The 13,746-nt window shown below is 33.5% G+C and overlaps 1 protein-coding gene across 4 annotated transcripts in view; it reads left to right on the plus strand.

Annotated features, from left to right (window-relative positions):
* The window catches only part of LOC135200057 (uncharacterized), a 135,006-nt gene that overhangs the window by 75,856 nt on the left and 45,404 nt on the right, over positions 1-13,746 (plus strand). For all 4 annotated transcript variants that reach the window (XM_064228312.1, XM_064228314.1, XM_064228311.1 and 1 more), the window contains exon 2: positions 6,166-6,226. In XM_064228312.1, the coding sequence (XP_064084382.1) occupies positions 6,166-6,226 (61 nt within the window). The remainder of the gene's footprint in view (positions 1-6,165; positions 6,227-13,746) is intronic.

Consider the following 13,746-nt stretch of genomic DNA (forward strand, 5'->3'; position numbering starts at 1 on the left):
GGGCACACACACATACACACATATGTGTATATATTTATGCATACTTATATTTGTACATGTCTAATTCCATCTCTCCTTGCACAATTAAATGTAACCTCTTAAGGGAGTTTTTACTACTAGTTAGTTCCTCGTCTGAAGTACAAGGTTCAGGACAGCGACAAATGGCGAGCAGTTAATCATGGCAGTTTTTATGAAAGAACCCTGTATTTCACATCGTCTTGCTGAACGACAGCTGAGAGGGCAAACCTGTTTGGACCCTGAAGTTGTAATCTTTAAAAAATGGCCATGAAAAAGAATGTGAAGGGTTTACTTTGAACACATTAATTCAGGCAAAATTAAGTTTGATTGATTGTAGTGAATTATTCGTTCCCACAACTGCGATAGATGGTAGGTTTATATATATATATATATATATATATATATATATATATATATATATATATATATATATATAATGAGAGAGAGATAGAGAGAGAGAGAGGAGAGATAGAGAGAGAGCGAGAGAGAGAGAGAGAGAGAGTTGTTCCCAAGGTAATTTTTGGAAAGTGCAATATCATGCCAAAAAGAATCCTTTTTGGAAATAGGACCTCCCAAGTAGATCTGTTTGAAACTGAAAATGCTAGGATGTTTAATCTAGATATTATTGTTCAAATGATGTTTCATTAAGAAATAATTATAGAGGAATTAACTCAACGGATCTCACTTGCAGGTTGAAAAACACATAAGAAAAGTTAGAACAGCATTGTACTTTTTGATTAAATTAAAGAACCTTTTCTTACCATTATATTCCGTGAAATCGGGTGACGTTGGTTGTGATTGTCTTCGAGTAAGCTTACGTTGACTGACGTCATTTAGAATATTTTTTCTGGGGGGGAGGGGGGCCGGTGTTCGTACCATTCGAAACGAAACGGTCCACCAAGTTTTTTTATTTATGTATTCTTTTATATGTCTGCCGTAACAGTTACGAGAGGTTGAAGAGAGGTGAAGCCCACCTTGTTATATGGGAAGCTGCAGTAGCTCAGGTCAAACTGGGGGAATAGTTTGTCATTAGTATTTGGTGACGCTACGTCGGCGGTATAATTAGGTTTAAGTATGCAGAAGGGACACCATACCCTGACTAAATAGAATAGTAGGCTTCTGACCACCCTCACCATCTTAGACAGTTTATTCGCGGATGCCATGTCTTCGCCCTCACCAAAAAAAGGCTCATGAACGCAGGAGGGACAACAACGTAGCCAAACAGTGAACAGAACAAATAGCCTTGTTTATAGGTTGCGTCGTCTTGAAGTTTTTCCCCCAAGTTCAGAAGGGAGGGGAGAGGGTCATAAAATCAGTAATGGCGCCTCTGCACCACAAAACCCCCTCGCCCCAGCAGTTTCATTCCCTTCCATTACTGCTGTTTCTTAGGACCTCCTTTTGGGGCGAACGCCTCCGGGATATTAAGCCGCTTGGGCTAAATCTGTCGCCAAGATGTTTTATTCTGTCCCCTTTTCGCGTTAATTCGGGGCTGCCCGTTGGGTACAGCCTTGGGATAATGAGTAAGAAAGAGGTAAGGTCAGGGAGTTTAAAGCGTTCATTCCTAAGAACATTTTCGTCGTGTTTATTCCTTAGGAGTCGTGTTTCGTAGTAGTCGTATCCACGTGGAATTAGAAAGTCGCTATTGATTAAGTGTCCCGTAATTCTCACGATAACGACTGGATGTCTGCTAATTCTGTTGCTGTACATTATCAGTTGCAACTAACTTAGAATTTAGATAGAATAGACAGAGCTGCTTGAATTAACTAGACCAGTTGTTCCTAACCTGGGGGGCGCGCCCCCTCAGCAATTTCCATGGGAGGCGCGAGCCCTAGGGAAAATTAAAAGAAAAATCACTAATTATATTCGTTCTTCTCTTAACAAGAGTGAAATTAATATTCAGAAGTTAATAAAAAAATGCAAAAAATATCCCCTTATGACGTTACTTTTCTAGAGTCTACTATTCTAGTTAGGCTCGTTGGGCTGACCAAGTTTTGCTAATTATTCACCTCCATTCCTATCCCTCGAAACCCCTTCTCTTTCTCTTTTTTTTTATTTTCCTCTAAATCTTGGAGGGAATTTCACTCATAGATGCAACGGGGGCGGGGGCGTGGGGGGGGCGTGAAAGAAAGGACCACCTCTTAAAGGAGGCGTGGTATTAATACAAAGGTTAAGAACCATTGAACTAGACTTTATATTTGGAGCTCTGACATCTCAATACATGTACTGCGTACAATATTTTGTCGAAGGAACCGAAACCTGCATACTTTCTTCCAAAAATGATAGATGGTTAGAAGGCCATTTGTTATTCTTTGTAACGAATTTCGCCTCTTGATGTTTAGTTGGACCCTGGGAGACATGGGAAGCATTAACAAACTGAAAGACGAGCTATTTTTCATTGATGATTGAAAAGAAAAATAAAATATGATATTACTTTTTAGTACTGTTGGGGTATTGTCAAGGAAAATATACTCATACATTATGCAAATATTTTCAGATATTCGTTGACTCAGTATATTTTATTTTCTGTGTGGCGTATAAAATTCGACAACACACTTCTCTTGCAATAAAATCAGGTCAGTCATTAGTCATGATTAAAGGAGATAAGTGGCGAGGGTCACCTTGTCCTAAAATCTGGTTGATAATTAGGTGGACATTTTCATAATTTTAATTGGTAGTTTGCATACAACAAGTTAAAAGATTCTAAACTAGATGCGTGGCAATGGATCTAATATCAAATAATTTAATGTGTGTGTGTGTGTGGTGTGTGTGTAAAGAGAACAAAGAACAAATAATAAACTTAGCTTTATTATAAGGTAGTTCACATTTGGTTTAATTTTATATTGAAAATAACAAGTTCAAGGCATTGTATGTAGAATTTACATTCTTCTCAACTACATACATACATACGTACGTACGTGCATACAGCCAAGACGAAAAATACATATATGCAAATTAATATAGATATACACAAGCATACAAACACCCACACAATTCGAAAAACGATAGATATATAGATATATAGAAAGACCGAACACACGCCAGCATGCTAGCAAAAAGATCCTGAGGGCTACTTTATACATAATGGAAAAAGATCAACCTCAACCCGTCCCCTCCTCGTCGCTTCGTCCATTTCCCCTCCGGAGAAAAAAAACGGTGGGGGAAGGGGGAGGGGGAGGGGGTAGCATGCAGTGTATATGGCATTTCGGACCGGACCCGTGAGCCATCGAACTTAATTATAGCTATCTGCTATTTCGATTTATTTCAGAGGGAGAACGCTATCAAGATTTTCTTCTTCCTTTTTTTTTTTTTTTTTTTTTTTTTTTTTTTTTTTTTTTTTTTTTTTTTTTTAGCTATATTGCCATCGATTCTCCATTTGATTTGTTTCTCCGTCTCCCTTTTGTTCAGGGATCTTTGTTCTAACGTATACTCCGCGAACTTTTGCCTCTGTTCCTTTATGTTCCTTATAATAATCTCCTTTCCTGTTTAAAAGTTTTTCCGGTGCGTTTTTTCATATTCTTTTAATTCTCCACTTCATTGTTTGCTGATATATTCAGTTTTCTCTCATTCACCTTAGTGCTTTGTTTTCTTTCTTTCTTATATATATTTTTTCTTCGATTTCTGGGCTCATTTATTGATTTCCATATTCAGTTCTCAGCCCTAATTGCAACATCTCAGCCATCGCTCTCCGGAGTGACGCAAGGGGAATTCCTAGTGCCTACTACATTTCTTACCAGCCACTTAACCCCTCCCCACTTCACTCCCCTTCCTCTACTCCTCCCCCTTCCCCTTCACTCCCCTTTCGAATCTCCTCCTCATCATCAATTTGCAATTGGCCTTTGATCACGCAATTTCTTTTCTTTTTTTTAACGTTTTCGATTGGAAGATATGCTGTTGCCAACTGGCAGGATAAAAAATGGACGAGATCGAAAAATCACGTGCGGAAATTGAATGTTACTCTGTACACCCTTTTTACGGTTGGTCATATTTTTGTCGGTTAATTGATAAAATATTTATATCCGGGTGACAATTCGTGGTAGTTTGTGTTACTGTCATACCTATCATTTTGTCATTTTTTTGCATCAGGGAAATATTGGATGATTTATTATAATTATTACTAAAAAAACACTATTTTTTTTAGAGTGTCATATGGCTCTCCTGGTGTATTCTGCTCTTCCGTGAAAGGTGACATTTGGTACCAAGTAGCATTTAAAAGGGGGGGGGGGGGCCCAAGTGGGAAGAGACCAACGGGATCAAATGAGCAGTGGATGACAGACTGCAATGCAGGTGGGGACTATTAGGGAGACACACACACACACACACTATATATATATATATATATATATATATATATATATATATATATATATATATATATATATATATATATATATATATATATATATATATATATATATATATAGTGTGTGTGTCTGTGTATTTTTAGGTATATGAATGGTAAAAATGTTCTGTTACAACAGAATTCCATCTAATAAAGGGAGCCCATAAAAACGCCAAAATACAGAAAGGTAGCACTATATTTCAGAGATTGCTGTCTCTCTTCAGGTAGGTAATGAATGAGAAAAGGCGGTATATATATATACATATATATATATATATATATATATACATAAATACATACATACATATCATACATACATACTACATATATATATATAGATATATATATATATATATATTATATATATATATATATATTACGTATTATATTATATATACATACATATTACAGACTGCCAGCATAAACGAAATAAACACAGTTCCAAAGGCAGACAAAAAGAGAATAAAAAAAAAACCTCTAACGACGAAATACATAAATTACATACCTTTCCTCGTCCATATGCGGATTAGAATAGTAATCACAGCGCGACTGCAATAAAGACATTACATTTCGTCCGTCGCCACATGTGTGAATCCAAATCTTTCCCAGCGGAAAAAAAACAGAGACTCTTACAAACATCATTCCCAAATGCTCAAATCGATCTCATTTGAATAAATGATAAGCCTCCTTTTGCCAAGTTCCGCCGATCAGAGAGAGGAAGAAGAGGAGCGGGACACGCGCATGCGCAGAGAGGGGGAAACATTTCCGCCATATTGATCGTCCTAACCATTTCAATGAAAAAGCCTTTGAAAAACTCGTCTTATTCCGGTAAATGGTTGGTTATGATTGGTCGAGAGAGAGCTTGAAAAAAAACTTTATGTAATTTATGATGAATGAAGCTTCGGTGTACATATAGTACAGGTGAAATTCTTTTGTTTTATTGACCTATTTTGTAATTCAAGATCAATATTCCTTGCATCGCGAGGTTTCACAGACTCCACGCTGGGAGATGTGTTCCCTCATTCTTGTGATGCAACTGTTCAGATTTCTTAAGGAAAAAGCGCGGTCCCATATACACCGTAAGCTTAGTAATAATAAAAAACCACGGATAGACTTTTGAAACAAAATCAGGTTCCACATGAAAGGAAATATAGATGCTTGATATCTGTCACCTGGCACTTTGTTGCTAAGATAATAAACAGAGGTAGTCATGCTGGTGGTAGCATGCCAGTGAGATTACAACGGTATTTATCACCATCTGAATGAATTCAGTTTCATTCATCATTTCTGTACATTAGCATCACTTCCTGAAAGTAACATATATCATTAATGAATATTCCAGAGGAATTAATCAAAGTCAGCATCAGTGTATGAGCTATTTACCTTTACTTATTCCTTTTGGAAAAGATGTCACAATTTAATGCACTATCATTGATATTTATCTTAAGTTAATTTTTGTTTATAAATTGGTTTTCTCCGCTGTATATAATCTGCCTTCTTTTAAAGAGAATCTGTCACTTAATTATTATTATTAAGGTTCAATTTTCAGTTTCCTGATGTTTATGAGACCACCTATCCCGTTCTTTGCCTTTTTTCTCTCATATTTTACTGATTTTTGTCTAATACACAACTTCCTGTTTCCTCATGTTCATATGGCCACCTACCCCGTTTTAAGCCTTTTTTTCCCCTCATATTTTACTTTTTTCTCTAATTCAACCCTGGGCTACACCAGGACGCCAGATTAGCCGTTCCATCAGCCGCTGCATTAAGAATTCACGCGTACTGACTCATTTCTCTGTGTTTTTCAGGGCACCTGTGCAACGCGTCGCTTGGACTGGGCGATTCCCGCATTCCCAATGCTGCCATCACGTGAGTCAAGGAATTCGACTCCCTGCTTTTATTGTTTTATTATTGTCTCGGTTCATCTGTATACTTGTGTGTCGGTATATGTGAAGGTGTGAACTTGTTTAGGGATGGTTTTCTGTGTGGTTTTGTGCGATTTTTTTGTGATGTCCGTGTGTGTAGTGTGAAAGTATATCGTTGAATGTGTTTATGCGTGTACTCTCCTGTGTATTCGGTTTTATGTGGGTGTGTATGAATGTATGTTGGCGCATTTGTGTGTGTGAACGTTTATGTATACAAGAATGTGTGAGCGTAGTAAATCTTATATATATAGATATATAATATATATGTGTGTGTGTGTGTGTGTGTGTGTGTGTAAATCATAGCAAATAATTCGTTTTTGTTCTTGTGTAATTATTCTAGTTTGAATATATTTACTTGCATATGCACTTGTATGCACATCGTATTTGCATTGATATTCAATGCATCCTTCTGTGCTGCTTGCATATATAACCACATAGAATTACGTAGTTGTGTATCTGCGTTTGTTAACGTTCACTTATGTGTATTTATTCATTTTGTGCGATTGTGTTCGACTTTTCAAATGTATTATGTTCGATGGAAATGACTTTTACTTGGCGGAGAACAGCCTCTTCGTTGCGTTTTCGTTAGACTGAAGTAAGCAAAATACAGCTGCTGCAAATAATAATAATAATAATAATAATAATAATAATAATAATAATAATAGTAATAATAAATAATAACTCTATACAAGCTGAATGCCGTTGATGCAGCTATCACCTTCAGCATTATTATTATTATTTTATTATTATTATTATTATTATTATTATTATTATTGTTGTTGTTGTTGTTGTTGTTGTTGTTGTTGTTGTTGTTGTTGTTGTTGTTGTTGTTGTTGTATGAAATTTTTAATAATGGCAATGTTAAATATACATATTAATGATTAATTAATATTTATAAAAATTAATAATAATAATAATAATAATAATAATAATAATAATAATAATAATAATAATTAATAATAATAATAATAATAATAATAATAACAATAATAATAATAATAATAATGGGGTGGGAAGCAAATTCCACAGTTATGTAAATGTACATATATTTAAATTTAAAAACAGCAAGGATAGCTTTCGTGAATCTGTACGGTTCCTCTTATCAATCTGACAAGTTGATATAACTTTACAGCGAAGTAAACAAAACAGGAGTCGAAAATTAAGTGACTTGTTTATAAACAATGGAACCGGTCGTCAAGTATAAATCAGGCAATGCCGTCGTTTTCTGATGAAAGCCCCGCCAGTCGTCTGGAACGTCGAATTGGTCCTTGCCCAATGCAGTCGTTGTGATGGTCCTCCTCAATAGCATAGGCGCCGGCAGCATCGGTTACTGGAAGTAGCCGAGATACCTGAACGGGAGAAAGAGAGGCAACCGCAGCATCAGATGTGGCTAAAGATACAACACTATCATAATGTTCTTTATTCTTAAAGCCTTTAATTTATTTCTTGGAAATAAGGTTATTGGTGAATTTATCTTCTTGTGTGAAGGATTTCTTGCCTTCCATAGAAAAACCACTGTCTATTCGCCGCACCCTCCACTAGCCTTCTTATACCAACATCTTTACTTCTAAAAATTACTTTAGATTCTTCCCAATTTAGAAGTAAAGATGTTTCTGGGACGTGAAACGAGGCTGGTTATTCCCGTAGACTTAGTTACTTTACGATTTTTCATACATCATTTCTGTACAACTTCCCTGGAGAAAGCCACAAATATTTCAGCTCGGACACAATAGAAGATGAAAATTATCATCAATATCCGCAAGATTTTTTTGAATAACTTAAATCCATTGGGACTGCCAGTCCACAAAATAAAAACGTTGAAGAAGTAAACTGCCCGGTAAATGTTTGCTTCGGAATTTCGATCCTGCCAATGGACATTACCACGGAATGAGGTACACCGTTATGGAGCTAAACTCCCACATCATCGAAGCAGTGATAGCAACGGGCCCTCACACCGGCAAACGTCTGTTCATCCCCCGGATTCCTCTGATGCCTTCGGACAACCAGTTTCCGTTCCAGTTACGGCGCAGGCAGTTTCCCATCAACCTGGCCTTCTCATTCACTGCAAACAAGTCGTAGGGCCAGACTTTGGATCGTGTTGGTGTGTTTCTGCCGTCACCCATGTGGCGATGAGCAGAGCAACTGACTCTGCCAACTTGAAATTAAGTTGTGGACAAACTGATAATATTGTGTACAAGAGGTTCTGTAGTAGGGTATGCATAAAAATCGCCCTTATTTTAATATTGCTGAACAAATAGTACATATAAATTTTTCACTTCTGCACTCGTATTTTATAACCCATCGTAGATGGGTAAGTTTGCTAGTAATAATAATAATGATTAACCGAATGGCGTTCTATATGCAGTGCAGCACTTGACATTGAAAGATGACTTGGGATTATTATGTAAATATATCAAGGAAACAGAAAAGAAGCACATCATTCTCTGCCCCTTGTCTGAGGCAAGAAAAAAAATAATAATAATAATAAAAGAAGAAGGAAAAAGCCGATGGAAATAAGAACAAGGAAGAGAGATGATAACAGTCGGGAAAAACAAAGTCAAGAGAGAAATTACCAAGCCTTGTAGTAGAGGGGGGGGGGGAACAAATATTGCCAACAGTGGAAATTATTCGTTTAATCTTTTTCATTTTAGAACTGGAGACACTTAGTCGGTAACTTTTTTATTTTTTTTTATATTTTATTTTTTCATATCGGAAAAAAAATTGTCTTAACTGCAGACACTTACTCGGTGGCTTTTATTTATGTATTTATTTATTTATTTTTTTATATATATATGTCGTAACTCCGGACACTTAGTCGGTTGCTTTTTTTTTTTTTTTTTTTTTTTTTTTTTTTTTTTTTTTTTTTTTTTTTTGAGATATCGAAAAAAAATCTTGTCTTAACTGCAGAGACTTAAACGGTGACTTTTTTTTCTTTTTGAGATATAAAAAAAAAATTAAAAAAATGTCCGTAACTCCCAGACACATCCGGTGGCTTTTTTTTTTGTCTTTTTTTTTTTTTTTTTTGCGATATGAAAAAGAAAATTATTATCTTAACTCCAGACACTTAGTCTGGTGACTTTTTTTTGAGTATTAAAAAAAAAAATAAAAAAAAAATTTAAATTTAATGTCGTAACTCCAGACGCTTAGTCGTTGACTTTATATATGATTTTTTTTTTTATGTTTTAGAGCTGTCGTTAATGGAGAATTAGCAGTTAATCATTTCAGAACGGGGAAACTTTTAGCGACCAGCAACCATAAAAAGGGGAAAAGCAACTATAAAACACGACTTATTATTGCAACTTCAACCCTTAATGTGACTCTTTGGTTGCTGGGGGTAATATGCATCCATTTAGTAAGTGCAGTGGTATTGTCGTAGTAATTTCAACTGTTACGCGTTATACTGATTTGCTGAGCTGCTAAATATAAGCGTTTTGAATTAAGATGCATATGATATTATTCTTTTCTATGACGTAAAATCTTTTATATATGTATGTGTGTGTGATGTGTTTACACACACACACACACACACACCTATATATATATATATATATATATATATATATATATATATATATTTATATATTTATATATATATATATATATATATATATATATATATATATATATATATATATATATATATATATATATATATATATACTACTGGTGTAATGTGGGGCGTGGCCTATACCCAGTTGAGTGAGATGGTTACTCCTACCTATCGTTCTTTGGACATATCCTGTTCTTAGGGCCTGGTCTTGTGCCCCAGTTAGCATTCCTTCTGTTTGCTTCTTGAATTCCCCCCTCTGTAGCCAATGCCATGTTTCATCGCTGGCCAGTTCTTTAGTCTGTCTCATGTACTGTCCGTGCATTGTTGTTGTGCCTTTCCTCTGTTCTGCTTGTCATTCTCCTGTCTGTATATTTCTGGGTCTTCGTCTACGTTTATCAGTCCTTTGCCCCACTGCTCTGCTCTCGATGTTGTCACAGTCCTCTAAGCTTAGTAGCCCCCTCTCCTCCCTTTGTTTCGTGTTATGATGAGTCTGTCTGTATTTGCTCTTGGGTTGTAGTGCTTTGTGTATTGTCAAGTTTGCCTAGTTTTGGTCTCTGCTGCGGAGTTCGGCCTTCATCCACTCCAGTTCTCCTGCGCTGTATATGATTACTGGTACTGCCCATATTTTTTATGGTTTTCATCATATTTCCTGTGTTGAGTTTTGACTTGAGTATCGCTTCAAGTCTCTGCATATATTCTTTCCTGATCGTGTCTTCATCTGTTGGTGTTTATATCCTCTCCTTCTATTATTCCCGGATAGTTGTATCCTGTCTCATCTATTTGTTTGATGCTATATCCATCTGGTAGTTTCATCTTCTTCAGTCCTTGTTACTTTGCCTTTTTATATGTTGATCAAGGCACATTTTCCTATTCCAAACTCCATCCTGATGTCCCCAGATGCAATTCTTACAGTCTGGATTAAGGTATCGATATTCCTTGATCCTTTTACCATACAGCTTGATGTCGTCCGTGAACATCAGATGGTTAATTATGTGCTTTCTTTCTTGAGTTGGTACCCGGCATCCATCTTCTGTAGTACTTTGTCATGGAAATCATGGCTACTACGAAGAGTAGTGGGGACAGTGCAACACTTTGAAGGACCCCCTCTCCTGATGTTGAACCTCTTCTAGTATTATCCTGAAGGATCCCTCTCCTGATGTTAACCTCTTCTAGTATTATCCTGAAGGATCCCTCTCCCCTGATTGTTAACTTCTCATAGTATTATCCCAGAGGTTGTAAATACTGTATTCTAGTTTGCGCATTGTATTTTGAGGAGCTGATGATGTTTTTTCTCTGCCCCATATAATTTTCAAGGATTCTGTTAGCCATTGTGCGTGGTATTATGTCGAAGGCTTTCTTTTAGTCCATCTTTGCCGGGGTTTTCCTTCTCTTACTAATATTCTTTACCATTTTGCTGTGGTAAAGAATATCTGTTGGCGGGGGGGATGGTTGTCTGTATCCCCTCTAGGTAGTCTTTTGTACAGCCTCCATATTATTAAATTTAATTATTTATTTATTTAATTTTTTATTATTAAATATTAATTATTCTAGGTATTATTATTTATTTATTATTATTTAATTTTTACTGTTATTATTATTAAATTATTATTAAGTATTATTAATTATTATTCCTTTTGCCTTTCCTTATTTCATTATTATTCAATTCTTATTATTATTATTTTATTAATGATTATTATTTATTATTATATTTATTGATATTATTATTATTTTTATATATTATTATTATTTTATTTTATTATTTTGATTATTATTCTATATATCTTTAGTGGTGGTATTATCTTTTTATTAATTTTTATTATATTTGAATTTTTTTTATTATTTTATTATTTTATTATTATTTTTGTATTTTTATTTTCAGAATTTTTATTTTTATTTTTTTTATATTCACAATTATTACTATTATATTATTTTATTTCATTTCTATTTATTTTTGATATCATATCTTTTTTTTTAATTTTATTTACTAATAACTAATTATTTTTATTTAGTTTTTATTTTTTTTTTCATTTTTAATTTTATTTTTTTGTCACTTTTTCAATATAATCTTTTTCATGTGCATAATATTTCTTATCTTATACTTATTGATATTTTATTATAATTATTATTATTATTATATTATTATTATTATTATTATTATTATTATTATTATTATTATTGTTATTATTCTATATTTTTAGTTGGTAGTATTATCTTATTAATTTCATTATATTTGAATTTTTTTATTATTATTTTATTATTTTATCATTATTATTTTTATTTTTATTATTGTATTTTTATTTTCAGAATTTTTTATTTTTATTTTCACAATCATTACTATTATATTATTTTATTTTCATTTCTATATTTTTATATCATTATTCTTTTATTTTGAATTTTTATATTTACTAATTATAAATTATTTTTATTTATTTTATTATTTTTATTTTTTTAATATTTTTTTTTATTTTTTCAATATAATCTTTTTCATGTGCATAATATTTATCTTAATACTTATTGATATTATTATATAATTTTTATTTTTATTTTTATTTTTATTTTTATTTTTACTTTTTATTTTTTTATTATTTTTAGTTTTATATTTATTAGAATTATTTTTTTATTTATTTTTTTTGTATTTTTTATTATAGTTTTATTTACATTTTATATTTATTAATGTTATTTTAGTTATTTATTATTACTTTATTTTTTGTTGTTTTATTTCTGGTTTATAGTCTTATTTTCCATCTTATTATTTCACTACTTTTACTTTATTTTTATTAATTTTAATTTAATTTTATTCTTATTTTTTATTTATCATTGTTATTTTTATTTTAATTAATTTTACTTTCTTTTTCATTTTTATTTCTTTTTTATTATTCTTATTTCTATTTTTATTGTTTTAATTTTTGTTATTATTTAATTATTTCTGTATTTATTCTGGGTGTAAACCATCTTTTAAACATGTTTTTACTAAAAATTATTTTGTTGTGTTGGGCCTCAGCTGCATTTTTATATAGGGTCTATTTTGTTTTCCATTCATTTTATGTGGGGGGGGCCCTTTTTTTTTCCTAATTATGGTTTTCTCATTGTTGCTTAAACTGGTGAACAACGCACCGAAGGTTGGCATGTCTAGAATAGGCGATTATGATAGTCAATTTTAATTTTATTCCAAGATGCCAGAAACTTTAGTTAAACCATCGTTGTGTAACCCGTAGAGTTTCTCAATGGTAAAGTTAAATTCGAAGTCTGGATTCTGACTATTTCCTTTTTAAGGGCAGCGTTAAGGTAGAGGTAATCAAGGTTGAAGGCCCCTTGGATGGGCGGAAGGGGGACTGCATTAGTTGCCGCCTTCATGGTAATGATGACCCGGCTGGCGTCCTTTTCGATGTCTTCAGTAGGGTTCAGTGTGAGACGATCGAACTTTGAGGAGTCGGACAGGATGGCCTCGAGCTTCTCATGCACCGCCAGTACAGAAGAAGACGGACTCACTCTCCTGCTTCAGTCCATCACCTACCTCCGCATAAGAGGATGTGTGAAGTCTCAGAAGAAACGTCGCTGCCCTTACCAATGAAATATTCATAATCCAGACTTCGAATTTAACTTTACCCTTGAAACACTCTACGGGTTAGACAACGAATGTTTAAATAAAATTTCTGGCATCTTTGAATTAAATTAAAATTGACTAGCATAATTACCTATTTTAGACATGCCAATCTCCGGTGCATTGCTCACCAGTTTCAGCAACTGGGAAAACTATAATTAGGAAAATAGGCGTATATGAAATTAATGCCGCTGAGGCAACAATAATTTTTAATAAAATATGTTAAAACATGGTTTACACCCAGAATAAATACAAAAATTAAAATAATAAGAATAGAAATAAGAATAATAAAAATAAAAAGAATAAAATAATA

Source organism: Macrobrachium nipponense, chromosome 26, assembly GCF_015104395.2.
Source record: "Macrobrachium nipponense isolate FS-2020 chromosome 26, ASM1510439v2, whole genome shotgun sequence".
Taxonomy (NCBI): Eukaryota; Metazoa; Arthropoda; class Malacostraca; order Decapoda; family Palaemonidae; genus Macrobrachium; species Macrobrachium nipponense.